A 19,842-nucleotide genomic window follows, 5' to 3' on the forward strand; every position below is an offset into this window, starting at 1 on the left:
ATATATATATATATATACTTCATAAATATCTATATAAATATATAATTACAAAAAATAAATATCTACTACATACCTATCCCTGTAAATATGAATATATAAACTATCCCCATAAATAAATACATACCATATATACCATATACTAAGTTAGTTCTAATATAACAATCAACTCTATTCTATTTATCCCTCATCATCCTCCATTGACATACTTCCTCTTCTATATACTTGTTTAAAAATATTTTTTGTACCTTTTTTTAAACAGATTTATATTTGCACTTTGTTTTATTTCTGTCTCCAGTCTGTTCCATAAAGTCACCCCACAGCTCGATACACACATGTTTTTCATATTTGTTTGAACCTTTGTTTTTTTTTAAATTTAGGTCTCCCCTTAGATTATATCCCCCCTCTCTCTCACTTCCTTGTATATTCCTTGTATATTTTTTGGCAATAGATTATTTCTCGCTTTATACATTATTTGTGCTGTTCTGAATTTGACCAGATCCATAAATTTCAACATGTGTGATTTTATGAATAGTGAGTTTGTGTGATCTCTGTATCCTGTTTTGTTTATTGTCCTTATTGCTCTTTTCTGTATTGTACATATCGGCTGCAGAGTGGTTTTGTAGGTGTTTCCCCAGACTTTGACACAGTAAGTCAGATATGGCAAAAATAATGAGTAATATATAGTATACAAAGATTTGCAATCAAGAATATGTTTTGTTTTCCACAGAATTGCCGAGCACTTTGCCAGTTTTGCTCATACGTATCCTACATGAGGTTTCCAGCAGACTTTATGATCCAAAATCACACCAAGAAATTTAATTTCCTGTACCATTTCTATCTTAGTATTGTCTATTATCAATTCTACATTACAATCTATTTTGTGTCTCCCAAACAACATGATCTTTGTTTTGCTTAGATTTAATGATAATTTATTTTTGTCAAACCATAGTTTTAGTTTATTTATTTCAGTTGTGATTGTCTCTAAAGTCCGCTGCAAATTCTCACCGGAACAAAAAATATTGGTGTCATCTGCAAACAAAACAAATTTCAGTACTTGCGAAATTCTGCATATATCATTAATATATAATATGAATAATTTCGGACCTAATATTGACCCCTGTGGTACCCCGCATGTAATGTTCATAAAATGAGATTTATGGTCACCTATCTGCACAAACTGTTGCCTGTTTCTTAGATAGCTCGACAGCCAGCTCCACCCCACTCCCCTAACACCACACTTTTCTAGTTTACTTAATAATATACTATGATCAATGATATCGAATGCTTTTTTTAGGTCCACAAATACTCCAATTGCTATTTTTTTATTGTCTATACATTTTGTGATTTCCTCTATTAGTTCCATTAGTGCCATCAATGTTGATCTGTCCGTTCTGAATCCATACTGACTGTCTGTAAGGAGGTTGTGTTTTTCAATGAATTTGTCCAGTCTATCTGAAAAAAGTTTTTCGAGTATTTTGGAGAATTGGGGGAGTAAAGAAACAGGCCTGTAGTTTGTGAAATGGTGTCTATCTCCGGTTTTAAACAATGGTATCACTTTTGCAATTTTCATTTTGTCTGGAAACGTACCTGATTGAAAAGATAAATTGCAGATGTGGGTGAGTGGTTTCACAATTCCCTCAATAACTGTCTTTACTGTTAACATGTCTATATCATTCCAATCTGCAGAGGTTTTGTTTTTACATTTTCTTACAATTTGGATAATTTCTTCCTCATCAGTTGCAGTTAGAAAAATTGTACTTGGATTTCTATCCCCCATATCTTCTATGTCCCCACATTGTGTTGTCTCGGGTTCCTTTATTTTTGCCGCTAAATCTGGTCCCACATTTACAAAGAATTGGTTATAACCATTCACCACATCCTCCATATTTTTTATAATCTTATCATTTTCAGTGTAGTACTCCGAGTAATTTGTATTTTTGGATCCATTTCTCACAATACCATTTAGTACAGTCCATATACCTTTGATATTGTTTTTATTTTTCTCCACTAATTTATTATAATAGTCTTTCTTACATATCCTCATAATATTAGTTAATTTATTTTTATATTTTTCCTCTGCCTCTATAGTTCGATGCTTTAAGAATTGTCTGTATAATATATTTTTCTTTTTGCAGGCATTTTGTAGCCCCTTGGTGACCCACAGACTATTTATATATTTATGTATATTACTGTATTTCTTTATAGGACAATTTTTATTATATAGTTCATTGAATATTATTAAAAATCCCTCATATGCTTTATCAACAACTTTTTCTTTATAAACTACATTCCAGTCCTGTATCATTAAGTCATTTTTTAGTGCAATCATGGTTTCTTCAGTTTTCACTTTTATATATTTATAATTTTAGTATCCTTTTTCTTGCTATAATTACAGTAATATACATTAAAAATAGGTAGGTGGTCACTGATATCTGTTAATAGTAGTCCACTCTCTATATTATTTTCCAAGATATTAGTAAATATATTATCTATTATAGTGGTGCTGTGAGAAGTGATCCTGCTTGGTCTGGTAATAGTTGGATACAGTCCCATACTGAACATTGAGTTAATGAACTCTTCTGTCATTTTATGTTTTTTATGATTTAAGAGGTCGATGTTAAAATCACCACAGATGTACATGACCTTCTGTGTTGATTTTATAAACATACTTTCCATCCAATCTATAAAAACTTCTATGCTTGATCCAGGAGATCTGTATATACAGCTCACTGTTATATTTTTCATTTTTTCACAACATATTTCTACTGTAATACACTCCATCCAATCATCAACAGCTACCGTCATTTTGTTATTAATTTTATATTCCAAACTATTATCAACATATATTGCCACTCCCCCTCCTCTTCTGGTCTTTCTATTTATATAATTAAATTCATACCCGTTCAGCTCAAAATCTACTCCCATCTCATCATTGATCCAAGTTTCTGATATGGCTATTATATTGAATGGAGTATTGAACTGACTGAGATATTCCTTCATTTTATGGAAATTGGCATACAGACTTCTGGTATTGAAATGAATAATTGATATCTTATTTCCTTCTCTGGTTGTTGCATTGTATTGATTTTCAGTATAATACCGGCAGCTGATATTGATGTTGCTGAAAAGATTATTTTCCGGATCAATATTATTTTCAGTATCTTGTGTTTTATGCTCAGTATAAAGGAAAGTGTCCAGTTCTTGTGTCCAGTGTCCAGTCCTTGTGTCATGATTGTAAGTTGCTTTGATTGGCTCCCTCAGAATTTGTCCAGTTCCCCAATATCTCGGATGACCAGGATCTTGGCCTCTTCTGGAGATCCCTTCAGCTTTATGAAAATCTTACAGTTTTGTGTCCAAGTGTTCTGGATTTTCCCCTGTTTCCTCAGGAGTCTCGCCTTTTTTGCAATGTCTGCATTTTTTTTTTGTTAAGTGCCCATTCAGAAAAACGTCTGAGCCTTTCAGTTTCCTCCCTTGCTTTAATAGTTGTATCTTATACTTTCTATTGGCAAATCGTATTATTACAGCCGGTTTTTCTGTGTTGCTTCTCCGTGGGAGAGGGTGACATGCTTCGATGTTAGTATTTTTTACCTCTATACCCTTGGAGTGCAGGAATGCTAACACCTGTTGCTCCACATAGTTAGCATCCTCCTCTTTCTGCTCCTCTCCGTTTCCTCTCGCCACTGCTGTTCAATCTGCTGCTCGCCACATTCAATCACAGGGCTAACACAGAGACGAAAAAACATTTCACATCTATGGGCAATTTAGAGGAGCCTAGTCATAATCCAAAAGCAGTGCAGCAGAGGCTGGCTAGCTAGCTGTACTTACTTAGCGAAGAAACCCTAGGAAAGGGACCCAACCCAGAACACCCTGGATAGGCAAAGAAGAAGACCTAACCCGCATGTCTTTGGGAGGAAACCAGAGCACCTGGAGGGAAACTCATGCTGGCATGGGGAGAGCATGCAAATTCTGCAGAGAAAGGCCCAGTTGCCCACAAGGTTTGAACCCAGAGCCTTCTTGCTATGAGGTAACAGTACTAACCACTGCTCCACCATTTTGATTTCTTTTTTATTTGCTGCGGTTTTGGTTCTTCATGCAAAATGAAAGACAAGGAGAGCATGAGGGAACACAAAACACTATTTTTAAGTGATCATTTTATTTATTGAAGGAATAAATAAAATCTACAAGGATGATTACGCCTGTATCTGTATAGCAAAGTGTTTTTCAAAGGTGTAGTGAAAAATACATGTCTATTATGCAACACCAACATTATCCATGTGAAAAAGTAATTTCCCCAAAACATAATAACTGGTTGTACCAGCTTCAGCAGCAGCAACTGCAAGACAACTGTTCCAATAACTGGAGAGCAGTCTTTGGCATTGCTGGGGAGAAATTTTGGCCCACTCTGATTTGCAGAATTGTTTTAATTCACTTATGCTGGAGGGCTTTTGAGTATGGACTGCCTGTTTAAGGTCTTGTTACAGCATCTGAATGGGAGTTAAATCAGGATTTTGACTAGGACACTCCAAAACCTTAATTTTGTTTCTTTTGAACCATTCAGTGGTGGTCTTGCTCTTGTGCTTCAGACCGTTGTCTTGATGTATAATTCAATTGTGCTTGAGCTTCAGATCACAGACAGATAACCAGACATTGTCCTTCAGGATTTTCTGCTTGAAAAAAAATCACTGTTCCATCAATTATCAAAAGTTGCCCAGGCTGTGAAGCAGCAAAGCATCTCAAAATCCACGGATATACTGAAAAATGTAAATTACCTTGCCATATATTTATTTGCATTTTACTCAGTTCAGGCTTCTAATTCTAAAAAAAAAATCCCCGGGTGTTGGAGCACAGCTCTTTTATATATATGTGTGTGTGTGTGTGTGTGTGTGTGTGTGTGTGTGTGTGTGTGTTCACTGCTTCAGATGGGCTAAATTTAGAGAAGGAAGTTCACTGTGCTGTACTGTATACGTGACAAAGGTTTCTAATTCTAAAAATCTAAATCAGAAATTTTCTGTAACCCTGTGATTTTTACTGCCAACAAAATATGCAAATCAACAGGCACTTTTATGGAGTGTCAATCTAACTCAGCTAGATAATGTATACAGTATGTATGTGCTGACAGATACGAGTAAACAATGGTCATTGTCATAGCAATGTGATTTTTGCCATCTAAAAAGATTGATTTTCTCAGTGAATAAAAATAAAAATGCAAGGAAAATTTTAATTAAAAAAAAAACACTACTGCAAGTAGCCGGCAAGGAGCATTTATAAATAGCAAAACAGCTTCCTAAAGGCTGGGTATGTGGCTGCTCACTTTTATGTGTGTGTGTGTGTGTGTTTGTTGCTTCAATGATTGGGTTTATTTTTACAGCCAAACACCTGACACTCAGGCAGCTTTAAATAGTTTTCCTACAAGAAACACATTGCTTTCAAGTGAAACAGGTCGCTTAACGAAGAGATGGCCAGGTCAAGTAATCACATGCTCTTTATCACATGCCAGGGGTGTTGCAGTGCTTGTTCATAAGTATGTTCCTCTTCATATTCAAAAGACTGTTTTGGATCCAGCAGGCAGATTTATTATTATACAAGCTTGGTTAATAAACCAAGACTTGATTCTGGTGAATTTATACGGCCCTAATAATGATGATCCAAATTTTTATAATCATGTATTTTTATTAATTTCTTCTTTACAGGGAGCCATAATGATTGGGGGTGATTTTAATTGCACCCTTGATCCTAAACTTGATCGCTCTTCAGGCATAGATCTAACCCATGTTAGAAGCAGGAAAATAATCCACCAATTTATGCAGGAGCTTAACCTAGTTGATATTTGGAGAGTAGAAAACCCTACAAAGAAAGAGTACTCTTGTCACTCAGCTACACATAAAACATACAGTCGCATAGATTACTTTCTCATGTCCAAATCGCTTGCTCCAAATGTGAGTGGTTGTATATACAACAGTATTCTCATTTCTGATCATGCTTTGCTTCTGCTTAATTACTCAGCTACAACTACAGTACTGTCAAAGGGAAAACTCTTTGGTGCCTAAAGCCACAATGGTTACAAAATCCCAAATTCCTTGACTTTGTCGGACAAAACATTGATGACTATTTTCAGTTGAACACAACAGAAACATCTGCCTCAATAAGGTGGGAGGCCTTTAAAGCTTTTATTAGGGGTCAAATGATGGGATACACAAGAAGTAAATCAAATAAATATCTAGAATTATTGGAGCTGGAAAGGGATATAAAGGAACTTGAATTGGAAATTACTGGTGATAATAGTAGAGAAAAACAACAGAAATTAGCAATTCTAAAAGCAAAGTACAATAGGTTATCTACCAGTAAAGCCCTGGCTGGATTAATTAGACTAAAGCAGACCTATTATGATCAGGGAGAGAAGGCAGGGAAACTACTTGCATGGCGCTTAAAAACACAACAAAATGAACAAATTACGTCAGAGATTGTCACTGCTAATGGAGACAAAACATCAGACCCTCAAAAAATTAATACACTTTTTGAAACTTAGTACACACAGTTATACTCATCAGAGTGCTTAGTTACTAATGAATCTTTTCAAGATTTTTTTGATCAGTTAAGGCTCCCCTCACTTAGTGAGGAAGCTAAAGCTGATTATACTACATCCACACGACAACGGCAACGAGATGTTATTTAAAAATATATCGCGTCCAAATGGGCAACAATCAGTAAAATATCAGGTCCATATGGCAACGCAACGCTTGCTGAAAACGATGCAATACACATGCCACACCTCTAGGGGCGCTGTAAGACGGTCTCTTCGGAGACACCAGAACAACCCATACGAAAAAGAACTTAAGAGTTTACCACTGTCTTAGTAGTAAATCCTTATAAGGATTTATAAATAAATATGCCATGTATGATTTACTCCTGAAAGTGGCCCATTTTGCATTTTCCTCATACAAATTTTTTATGAAAATCTAGTATGTATGAAGTGAACATTGTGCATGGTTTTTACAGATAATGTGTATGATGAATTACACCGTCTTTGTATGCTTCATGTAATGTTTGTAGTTTTAAATTATATTTTACAGTTTAAAATGTATATGCCTTTTATATGTAAATCCAACACGGATTTACATATAAAAGGCATATACATTTTAAACTGTAAAATATAATTTAAAATTACAAACATTACATGAAGCATACAAAGACGGTGTAATTCATCATACACATTATCTGTAAAAACCATGCACAATGTTCACTTCATACATACTAGATTTTCATAAAAAATTTGTATGAGGAAAATGCAAAATGGGCCACTTTCAGGAGTAAATCATACATGGCATATATATTTATTTATAAATCATTATAAGGATTTATCCTTATATTTATAAGGATTTACTACTAAGACAGTGGTAAACTCTTATAAGTTCTTTACTGTTCTTTTTCGTATGGGAATAGAAGAAGTAAGGACGCATGCGCATAAACTATTATGCGCGAGACTTCATATTAGCCACAAAGTCAGGAAAATCTGTTCGGAAAATTACATTATAATGACCAAATACAATGAAAAGTATTTTTCCAGTCTCACCTGTGAAAGGTAATCCCATGTGATCTCGTTTGGACGGTAAACCTGTTGGTACAGTTAAACGCAGCTAATCTTTATTCTCCGCTTTGACCTTTCCAATATGGCGGCGAGGATGACGTACGCGGAAGGCGGCGTCTTTAATGGTCCGGAATAAATTGAATACTACACATTGATGGATTAATTTGTTGTTTCTCACCTGTGAAAGGTAATCCCATGTGATCTCGTTTGGACGGTAAACCTGTTGGTACAGTTAAACGCAGCTAATCTTTATTTTCCGCTTTGACCTTTCCAATATGGCGGCGAGGATGACGTATGCGGAAGGCGGCGTCTTTAATGGTCCGGAATAAATTGAATGATACACGTTGATGGATTAATTTGCTTTTTTTGAGGAATGTATTGTAGGACTTAAACCATCATCTGAAGAGGTGAGATCACTCTTTTTTCCACCTAGTTTTGCTGGCGGGATTGACTCTGCCCTAAGGGCTATTCTCTCTCTCTCTCACTTTGCACCATTATACAATAAATATTCACAGTGAAAATATTTTGTAAGCGCGTTTCATGAACCAAGTTATAGGATTTGTTGACAACTCGCATCGCAATGAGATCATTGGCACTACTGGTGTTAAGAATCAGACCATTTCATACATGAATATTTTGCTGTAGAGCTGCAGTGTTTGTACAATTGCATGTTTTTGCTTCACTATTACTGTCACTATTCTGCTTCTTGCATTACTACTGTGAACTAACACTGAACATAATAATAATAATATCCAAGCTCGTGTTTCACTCTCACTAGTGCTCTGTAAGGCTTTTTCCTGGTGATATTCGTTACACTTCTACCCGGCGTGAAGCACTCACAGTCATGTGGTTGTGACGTCATCGTAAACAAATCCGTTTTACTCATCCAGACGACTTCACAACGGCAACGTTGCCAGATCTTTCCACTCTGGAACCCGTTCTCAAAAAGATTGCGTTTTGGGCACCCAAAATGCCGGTGCCGTGTGGACGCCAGGCCTAAACGATAAGCAATTGTATCGGAGTCACCTGAATCCGTTGCCGTGTGGACAGGGCCTATCACAACAGCTGAAATTTCTGAAACAATTGACAAAATGAAAGGGGGAAAAGCCCCTGGCCCAGATGGGCTACCTATTGACATCTATAAAATCTTTAAGAACAAGCTATTATCACCCCTGTTAGATGTGTTTGTAGAAAGCTTTAACTCCGGCAAACTTCCACCATCCATGTGTAATGCACTTATAATTTTGATACTAAAATCTGGAAAGTAAGCAACAAAATGTGATTCCTATCGACCGATTTCATTGATTAATTCTGACACTAAAATAATTGCTAAAATATTGGCATGAAGGCTTGAAAGATACTTGCCTTCTCTCTCTGATCCAGACCAAAATGGGTTTGTTAGGGGACGTCAAGCTTTCCACTGTGTCCGCAGGGTTCTCAATATTATTTATGCAAAGACAGAACATCCTGATACAGCAGTACTGTCATTGGATGCAGAAAAAGTGTTTGATCGAGTTGAGCATCGATATCTCCACGAAGTACTTGCATGTTTTGGCTTTGGTCATCATTTCTCTAATTGGATTAAAGTTTTGTATAATAACTCGGTTGTATCAGTATTAACAAATGATATTATATCCAAACCTTTTAATCTTTCAAGAGGTACATGCCAAGGCTGTCCCCTTTCACCTCTTCTGTTTGTGATGGTAATTGAGCCCTTGGCTATCGCCATTAGGAGCAATCAAAACATTACAGGCATTAGAATAAATGAGATTGACAACAAAATAGGCCTATTCGCGGATGATATTGTAATTTTTTTATCCCACCTAGAACAGTCACTACATCACTTGTTTAATACCATTAGCTCTTTTAGCAAACTTTCCGGTTACCAAATTAATGAAGCAAAATCTGCTATTATTTTCCTTAAGCATTCGGAAAGAATAAATCCCCCAGTTCAAACACCATTCAAAATAGTTAGGGATAGCTTCACTTATCTTGGTATTAGAATTACTCCTAAAATTGATGATTTAGTAGAGACGAATTATAATCCAGTGATAGTCAGTTTCTGAATCTATTAATAGATGGTCAATGTTACCAATCTCCATGATAGGGCGGATTAGCATACTTAAAATGAATGTTCTTCCGAAATTTCTTTACCCCTTTTATTCCATTCCTCTTGGTCAACCTATTCATTTTTTTTCAAAGATGAAAAGCATGTTCTGTAATTTCATTTGGAACAACAGACGGGCTAGACTTCGCTTATCTTTGCTTTATCTCCCCTATGATAGAGGTGGGTTGAAACTCCCAAACCTCCAATGGTATTATTGGGCTGCCCAACTCACTATTGCCTCTTGTTGGTTCTCACAAGAAACACCACGGTCCTGGATGAGTATGGAAAGAAATATGACATCCCCTCTACCACTCAATTCAGATTTATACTCAGCTAAATTAAAAGAATTAAAGACATCAACACATAATCCCTTTGTTTAAAACACAATTCTGGTATGGTATGAGGTTCATAAACATAAAGGTGAGATACCTGTACTATCTCAATTCACACCAATCTGGGGTAACACTGATTTTACACCTGGCAAACAGGATCTGGGCTTCAAAATTTGGGCAAACAAAGGCCTTAGTAAAATTGCAGATTTATTTAATAATAAAATTCTCATGTCGTTTGAAAATTTGAAACAAAAGTATGACATCCAACCAAAACACTTTTTTAAATACCTGCAGATAAGAAGCTATATATTTAAGTTACAGAAATCTTTATCTCTACCTACACTTAGCTATATAGAAGAAATATCAACAAATCAACACTCTAAGAGGGGATTGACTTCATGTTTCTATTCAATAATCATGGATGGATCAAAGGTTTCCTCAGATAGTAAAAGACTGGCATGGTGTGAGAATTTAAATTCAGTAATCTCAACTGAGGACTGGCAGAAGATTTGCTTAAAATCTCAAACACAATTAACACCCATTTTAAATTACTTCAGTATAAGTGGATAATGAGAATATATGTAACACCAACTCAGCTAAATAAATTCAACCCCAATAATCCTGACACCTGCTACAAATGTGGTAGAAAGGGCACCTTATACCACTGCCTGTGGGAATGCCCACAGATTCAGGTTTTTTGGAGTGAAGTGATAGATATGATTTTACATGTTACAGGCATAAAACTTTCAATAGATCCCAAACTGTGTATCTTTTGGTCTTTTTCCAGTAAATCATAACCTTAGCAAGGCAAACAAATCTATGATTACTTTTTGCATGCTACAAGCCAAATATACCATAGCCAAATCTTGGAAATCCACTACCAAACCAAGTGTATTAGTGTTTGGCTTGCAGGACTGTCAGACTCTCTTGCACTGGAAAAACTCACTTTCACGTTAAAGGGTAAACATCTCATCTTTGATAATATGTGGAGATCTTTTATGGTGTTCTTAGAAGGGAGGAAAGCACTGGAGGCATGTTCGCCCTGTATGTAAACCGTTTGTTTTTACTTTGTTTTATTTGGAATGCCTTTCTCTAAGGGACAAATAAGTTAACTTTTGGACCACCGGTGAATCTGAAGGATGATTTATGTTTTGGACTGTGCAAAATAACGCATGCTACTGCTCTGTCATGTTTACCTTATTGAAGCTAAGCCTTACTGTGACAGTTCTGTTTTGCACCTGTATTATTTGTATTTGTTGTGGTGTGACTATTTATTCTGAAATTAATAAATACACTTGTTGAAAAAAAAAGTGGTGAAGGGCAGTAAGATTTGAATTGCATGGATAGCCAAGGAGGAATACTCAGCCGTGACACTGCACTAGAAGTGAGAGAGGCTAACTTCTCTGAATTTCTTTTTCAGTGTCTGGTCGCATGAAAGCTCAATCAGCTGATTCTCTTCATTACATGGCAACGCAACGCTTTTGAGGTCGATTCCAAAGGGATCGCGCACCCACTGTTCATCTTCACTCGATGTCTCTGGGAAGTAATCATGAAACCATGTTTGCAGTTTCCCGAGGTGCGCCGTAATGCTGCTCTTCAGGGCATTTTTGTCCGCGACAGTGTCCAGCTTAAGTATTTCATGATGGGCGTTGGGAAACATGTCCAGCTTGTCTTTGGACATTCTGTTTTCCCACAGTGCGATCTTCTTCTTAAACGCATTCACTTTATCAGACTGCTCGAACTTATTATGCCCCTTCCCTTGCAAAGATAAGTTCAGTGTGTTTAGGTGCTCGAACACATCAACAAGATAGGCAATGCAGGCCAGCCAGATCTTACTGTCAAACAGCTCAGCATAAAGCGAGTTAGTCTCGGAGAGGAACGCTGCTATTTCTTCTTTCAGTTTGTAAAACCGAGTCAAAAATTTTCCTCTCGACAGCCAGCGAACTTCCGAGTAATATAACAACTGCAAGTGCTCTGCACCTAAGTCTTTACAGAGAGTTTTGAAAGACCGGCTATTCTTGGCACTGTGTTTAATGTGATTCACCACTTGTACAACATCTTTCAATGTGCAATCAAGCACTGGCACCATGTGTTTTGCGGCTAAAGCCTCCCGATGGAGAAAGCAATGGTTCCAGGTTGCATTCGGTGCCCTCTAAAGAATTCTTTTCACCACTCCCAAATGCCTGCCAGTCATGCAGGCAGCATCATCAGTTGTAATCCCAATGCAATTGTCCCAGCTCAGGCCCACAGAACCCAAGTACAAATCCACAGAGTTGAAAATCTCATATGCCGTTGTAGTGGTAGGCAGACCTCTACTGCAGAGAAATTGTTCCCAGTTTCCCAAACGTGCCTCACATATACAAGTAAAATCACATGGTTGGCTATATCCGTGGACTCATCCATCTGTAAGGTGTAATGAGTGCTTGCCTGGATATGGGCCGTAGTTTGATGCTTTATGTCCTCAGACATGTCTTCAATACACTTACATATTGTATCATTCGATAGCGGTATTGTCTTCAACTTATCTGCTGGGGCTTGGTTTACCACCTCTCTGATCATATCAATAGCTGCAGGTAAGATGAGGTTCTCTGCTATGTTGTGGGGCTTTTTGGTCTTTGCTATGTGGTGGGCAATGTAGTACGATGCATGGAGTGCCTGTACCTGTGTGGAGCATGCTGAAATTAGACGCATTTGCAAAGTCCTTAATTCCTGGTGTTGCCTCTCAAAATACTCGACTGGTCTATCTTTGACAGTCGGTGTTTTGCCTCCAAGTGATGTCTCAGTTTTGAGGATTTCATGCTCTCATATGCCAGCAATTCACTGCACATCACACACTGGGGTTTCTGGAAGCCTTTGTCCTCAACATAGCTAAATCCATATTTCAAATATTCGGGGCCGTATTTTCGTTTCGCCATGACAGCTCACTAACGTTTTACTGCTCAAATGATTGATACATGTCACAAAATATTCTATTTCCATGGCAACAACAGGCATGGGCCTGACATCAAAATAAAGGTTTTGGGTCAACTAGTAGTCCTAGGTAGCCTATCTCTGTGGCTCTGGGGTCAACATTAAGTGGTTGCATGAAAAGGATGCATTTTTTTTTTTACACCATCCCTCCGCAACCCACCCAGGACACCTCCGTGACCCAGTTTTGGGTCGGGACCCACCAGTTAAGAAACACTGAAATTGATCATCCTCTTCATACCAGAGCAGAGAAAGAATACCTGGCAGGCTTCATCTATTGGGGTAAACAATCACTGTTTTCAGAGGTATTATCTGTTACCCCTCACACACACACACACACACACACACACACACACACACACACACACACACACACACACACACATCAAAAACCGTATATTTTCTGCTATTGTGCTGTAATGGTGATATGTGGGAATGAGAGAACTTTAATCCATCCCCTGGTGACATAGTTACATTTACAGAAATATTTTGCCATGGCTCCAGTGGGAATTGGAACAGTCGGATTTAAGTGTGGTGACCGGTCATGACTTTGCTGGCAGTAACATAAATGATGATGCAGTGATATTGCTACAGAACTACTCATACTGCCTCAATGTAAAGCAACTGGCGGCAAACCCAAAACGGCAAGCAAAGAAAACATCAGTGGATATAAGCAAAATGTTATAAATAGCTTTTGCTTGAACAAAACAAATGTTCAGAATCAGGAAAAGAACTCTCTGAAGAGACATGATGCAGCTTGATTAACTCGCTAATGTCTTAGCTTGGGCTTTTCACAACAATGACCTTGCTGCCTTGTGAATTATATGTCATATCTGGTCTCACATGTTTTACATGTCTCACTGCAATTCATGCTCCATAGCATTCCATTGGATAAGGTCAAGTGAGAATACATGATATCCATTAATTTCCCATTATGGAATACTGAGTAGGAATGAAAATGTTATACATTCTGTGTTGTTTTTAACTCATACTATAACAGGTTTCATATGTGACAGGGGCTAAATAAAACTTTAAGCTCTGCGTGTCATGTATAATAGTAAAAAGCACTTCAATAAAATAATGTCAAGCCAAGTTTATTTTTATAGCGCTCTTAACAATAGACATTGTCGTAAAGCAGCTTTACAGAATTTTAATGACAATATGATAACAATGTTTTGGTTGGTGTGATTGTTTTTTTAATGCAATAGGAGAGAGAGAGAAGATCCCCACCTTTCACTCTTTCAATTCACCCCTTCTCGCAGGGAGTAAGTGCTCTTCAGATCTACTGTATAAAGGAAGGAGTAAAGGTAAGCAAATAACTGGGGTCATAATATGGGATACATGGGTTATTTGATTTGATTTATATATGGCATTATAAGTACTTCTAATTTATCCCCACAGGATGTGTGTATACCTGATCTCATCAAATTGTTAGATATTCTGGGAGATAATGGAGTGAGTTTGACTTTTAATATTTGTTTTCCTTTATTTGATATAGTTTCTGAATGTGAAACATATCTAATCCAGTTGCTTTCCACACTTTCAACAGAATTTAAGAAATGAAGAACAAGTAGCCATTATCCAAGCAAGTACAGTCCTGTCTCTGGCTGAGAAGGTTAATATAATCAATCACTATTTTATGTTTGAACTTTTGCTCCATAAAGGGATGCAAACAACAGCACAATCTATAGGAGGCTCAAGCCATAATTATCCAGCATATTTAGATAGAATATTTAAAAATGAGATTAGTGTCTGTGTGTCTGTGTATATGCATTCCTTAGTGGATCCAGCAAATTGAGGGCACAGAGGCAGCACTCCATCAGAAGATGATGGACTTAGAGCTGGAGATGGTATGGTCAACTTGACAATCATAAGGAATATCATAAATACCTCAAAAATTTTGGTTTTATGTCTGAAAGCATAACATGATTTAGATTGTATGATTCAGGTTGTATTCTGTACTTTGAATTTTGTTGTGCTTTAAAGGGGTAGTTTAGAAAATTCTGTCATCTAATAGGAGATGTTCTGCAAGCAAAAGGGATATCTGGAGGAGGAGCTTGACTACAGAAAGCAGGCCCTTGAACAGGCTTATATGGTAAGTAATAATAATAATAATAATAATATGCTTGGAAGTGTAACAAAGAGGCTTGAAAAATATCTAAAGGATATCCATGTATATCAAGCTCTCCACAATGCAGAAGTCTGTTTTGTTGTGTTCAATCAGAAGAACCCTGGAATGCTAAGGCCACTTGTTGCAGACTGCCCTGGACTCACCAGTAAAACTGTAATATTCTCATCTCATCTCATTATCTCTAGCTGCTTTCTCCTGTTCTACAGGGTCGCAGGCAAGCTGGAGCCTATCCCAGCTGACTACGGGCGAAAGGCGGGGTACACCCTGGACAAATCGCCAGGTCATCACAGGGCTGACACATAGACACAGACAACCATTCACACTCACATTCACACCTACGGTCAATTTTAGAGTCACCAGTTAACCTAACCTGCATGTCTTTGGACTGTGGGGGAAACCGGAGCACCCGGAGGAAACCCATGCGGACACAGGGAGAACATGCAAACTCCGCACAGAAAGGCCCTTGTCGGCCACGTGGCTCAAACCCGGACCTTCTTGCTGTGAGGCGACAGCACTAACCACTACACTACCGTGCCGCCCGGCAACTGTAATAATAATAATAATAATAATGTGAGTGTGATTGTGCCGCAGTTCCAAAAAAGACAAGTGTGGCTCATGACAGATGGATGTGTGTTGGGTAAGTTGGTCTGAGTTGTGAGATGAAGTTTGATGACTTTCTGATGAAGCATGACTGAGCAGGATGGCTTTGATTCCAAAACTCCATTCATTTCAATGGGGAAAAACAACAGGAAAACAAAAGAATGAGTGTGTCTTTCCAAACACTGGATACAAGCACACTATTTGGGCACAGGATGGATGAGTTGAAGTTGGTTTGGAATTAGCATTTTGAAAACTGCAGGAGAAGAAGATGGACAAAAAAGTGATCTGACGGATAATAATAATGTGTTTGTTTGTACAATTCAGAGAGAGAAAGGAAAATCATGATCCAACACAGAACTGTGTGTGTGTCTTCAAACCATGGTATGTGTGTGTGTGTGTGTGTGTGTGTGTGTGTGTGTGTGTGTGTGTGTGTGTGTGTGTGTGTGTTTAAATTGCTGAGTGTCCCAGAGTTAGACAGCTATCTAAATAAATCCTCTGAAAAGATCAGAGTTAAACTGCAAATAAGCACAAGTGAAACAGCCTGCCTGTTCCCATCTAATCAGTCTCCCAAACCCCACTTTGCTACACAAACTAATACTGTGAATGTTTATGAATCAGTATACTGAAAAAGACATTAGCAAAATCCACTACTGTAAACCAGTATGGTATGAGGGTTCAGAACATTAGGGACACAAATGTGTACTGTAGAATTTATTTCCTGCAGGCCCTGCATAAAGTGCCATTCCTCAGGTTGGCCCTCATCACATACCTTTCTTTACTGGAAATATTGGCATATGCACTGGAGAAATCTCAGATGGTACGATTATGTCCAAAGACATGCAGTTAGGTTAACATGGGGTGGCCTTAGGCTGAGGTGCCCTGGAGCGAAGCACCTAACCCCCAACTGCTCCCCGGGTGCTGTTAGCATGGCTGCCCACTGCTCTGGGTATGTGTGTATGCTCATTGCTCACATATGTGTGCATGTGTGTGTTCACTGCTTCAGATAGGTTAAATGCAGAGAGGAATTTTACAAGTGTACGTGTGATGAATAAAGTTGTTGTTGTTATTGTTATCCCATTTCCACTTCAATGGAAGTGATCCAATTTCCACTTCAGTGGAATAATTATTATCCCATTTCCACTGAAGTGGAAATGGGATCTTGAAATTTCTTAGATTTAGTGTACACATTGTAGTAGTAGTTAGACAAGGGTCATTTCTTGCTCAGGTTTCAAGATATCTGGATGAAACTTGGTGTGCATAGAGGTAGTGACCATATGTGATCTCCATATCATGTATGACATCATGGCATCATTTTATGACATCATAATTTTTCAGGAATGGCTATGAATGGGACCACCTGGTACAGTACCAGGCCAAGCTAGACAAAATTCTTTCATGCCATCTTTCATGATCCTTAAACCTTAATACATTTTTGCACTCATTTGACCTCTGACCTTGACCCTTTGCCAGAATTAGGTCAAAGATCACTTATGAGTTAAATCACTACTCCTCCCTCAATTTCTCATGAATTTTCACCAAATTGGGTACAGAGAACCTATTGGGGGGGGGGGGGGGGGGGCTTCAGAATAGTTTGCATCGGTTAAGTGATTTGACCTATTTTCACTGAGGTACATGACCTTGAACTTGTCAATTAGGTGACTCTATAGCAAAAAGTCATAGTTTTGTCTATTTTTCATGGTCTTTGATCTAGCCTTGCTACTTTGCCATAGAAGAGCATGTTTTAATGAATATTTATCATTCTGACCTATTGACCTTTGACCTAGGTCAATATTAGGTCACATATTTCCAATGGCCTATATCTCAAAAACAGAGCCAGATAAGGCCATGGTTACTATTAACCATGAATAGGAAATCAAATATGGACTTTCTTTCAGCACCAAAAAATTTGACCTGGAGTGACCCTGAAAGGTCAGATTGTTGACCCCCATATTTTCAAAGGCCTGTATCTCAAACTGTTCTAGATAGGTCCATAGTTACTATTAATCATGAATAGGAACTCATATGGACCTTCTTTTGGCCCCAAAAAATTTGATCTAGAGTGGCCTTAAAAGGTAAACTCAATAACCTGCATATTTTCAATGGCTTATATAATGAAAACAGTGTGAGATAGGCCCATAGTTACTATTAATCATGAATAGGAAGTCATATATAGGCTTTCATTTGGGAACATTGGTTTTGCCCTGGAGTGACCTTGATAGGTCAGATCAATGATCTGCATATTTTTCACTGGCCTGCATCAAGAAATTGGTGAAAGATATGAACATAGTTCATATTATTATTAACCATAGAAGTATTATATCCTTTTCCCTTCGTCATCAGATTCCAGACAAGTGGCCTCATTTCTCTCAGTTCTGTGACCTTGACCTTTGTCCCAAGACCTCAGGCACAGTACCTCTAGTTGTTTATTATTATTATTATTATTATTATTATTATTATTATTATTATAACCTTTATTTAACCAGGTTAGTCTGCCCCTTTTCCACCAAAGCAGTTCCAGGGCTGGTTCGGGGCCAGTGCTTAGTTTGGAACCGGGTTTTCTGTTTCCACTGACAAAGAACTGGTTCTGGGGCCAGAAAAACTGGTTCCAGGCTAGCACCAACTCTCTGCTGGACCAGAGGAAAGAACCGCTTACGTCAGCGGGGGGGTGGAGTTGTTAAGACCGACAACAATAACAAGACCGCGAAAGCGCCATTTTTAAGCGATGAGAAGCAGCAGCTGTACAAGCGCGAAGTCATCCATTATTATTGTTGTTGTTGCTGCTGCTGCTTCTTCCACGTTGTTTTTGCTTCGATGTTCGCGCCAAGGTTTATGCAAATGTAGTGACGTAACTGACGTATACAGCGACGTAATGACGTATACAACGACGTAACTGACGTATACAGCGATGTAATGACGTGTCTTCTCTTAGCACCGCGAGCGATGGAAAAGCAAACTGGTTCTCAGCTGGCTCGCAAGTTGAATGAGTTGTGAACCAGCACCAGCACTGGCCCCAAACCAGTCCTGGAACTGATTTGGTGGTAAAGGGGTAAATGAGATTAAAAAAAACTCTTTTCCAAGAGAGACCTGGCCAAGAATGGCATCAGAACATATAGTTTCACATTCAACATGAAATCACAGCAGACAAAGACATCTCAAAGTGCATTCCAGTGTGTATGTCTGTGAAGGTTCTCAGTCATCCAGGTTAAAGTAAACCGTAGGTGATTAAAAAAAGGCAACTGGATTTGCTTGAAAATTCTTGAAAACGTTTCACCTCTCATCCAAAAGGCTTCTTCAGTTCTGTCTGACTAGTGGGCAGTTCCAGGTATTTATCCTCTAGTGGATCAAAAGCAACCCTAAGGAGAGTCATTCAGGTCACCTGGGTCATTGAGTCATCCTGTAGGTGTAGATCCCTGGAGGCTGGGTGTGAATGGTGTTTGCAGCTTAGAGAGTTGTTAGAGTGATCTGTGGGTCATTGGCTCTTTCTGCCATCATGTGAGTCATTGAAGTCAGCTGAGTTTTGGTGTGGATGTCTCATCTCATTATCTCTAGCCGCTTTATCCTGTTCTACAGGGTCGTAGGCAAGCTGGAACCTATCCCAGCTGACTATGGGCGAAAGGTGGGGTACAACCTGGACAAGTCGCCAGGTCATCACAGGGCTGACACATAGACACAGACAACCATTCACACTCACATTCACACCTATGGTCAATTTAGAGTCACCAGTTAACCTAACCTGCATGTCTTTGGACTGTGGGGGAAACTGGAGCACCTGGAGGAAACCAACGCGGACACGGGGAGAACATGCAAACTCTGCACAGATAGGTCCTCACCGGCCACGGGGCTCGAACCTGGACCTTCTTGCTGTGAGGCGACAGCGCTAATCACTACACCGCCCCTGGTGTGGATGTGTATTCAATTTTTTTGGAAGTGTGCCAAGGACTGCATTCTAGGTGGCTTATAAGTGGTGTCTCAGACCACCTCCTCTGTTCAGTGATGGTCGTTTCAAGTTGATGAAGATGGCTTCTTTTACTCCTCTTTCAAACCACCGGTCTTCTCTGGCTAAAATGTGTACATTGCTGTCCTGAAATAAGTGTCCTTTGTTACTGAGATGAAGATAGAC

At 38.5% G+C, this 19,842-nt stretch overlaps 1 protein-coding gene across 6 annotated transcripts in view; it reads left to right on the forward strand.

The window, feature by feature from the left end:
- Positions 1–19,842, forward strand: part of jakmip2 (janus kinase and microtubule interacting protein 2) — a 601,961-nt gene that overhangs the window by 467,067 nt on the left and 115,052 nt on the right. For all 6 annotated transcript variants that reach the window (XM_060935818.1, XM_060935823.1, XM_060935821.1 and 3 more), the window contains 5 exons: positions 14,200–14,298; positions 14,393–14,446; positions 14,541–14,606; positions 14,773–14,841; positions 15,009–15,086. In XM_060935818.1, coding sequence (XP_060791801.1) covers positions 14,200–14,298; positions 14,393–14,446; positions 14,541–14,606; positions 14,773–14,841; positions 15,009–15,086 — 366 coding nt within the window. The remainder of the gene's footprint in view (positions 1–14,199; positions 14,299–14,392; positions 14,447–14,540; positions 14,607–14,772; positions 14,842–15,008; positions 15,087–19,842) is intronic.

The sequence above is a fragment of the Neoarius graeffei genome, chromosome 12 (genome assembly GCF_027579695.1).
Source record: "Neoarius graeffei isolate fNeoGra1 chromosome 12, fNeoGra1.pri, whole genome shotgun sequence".
NCBI classification, from domain to species: Eukaryota; Metazoa; Chordata; class Actinopteri; order Siluriformes; family Ariidae; genus Neoarius; species Neoarius graeffei.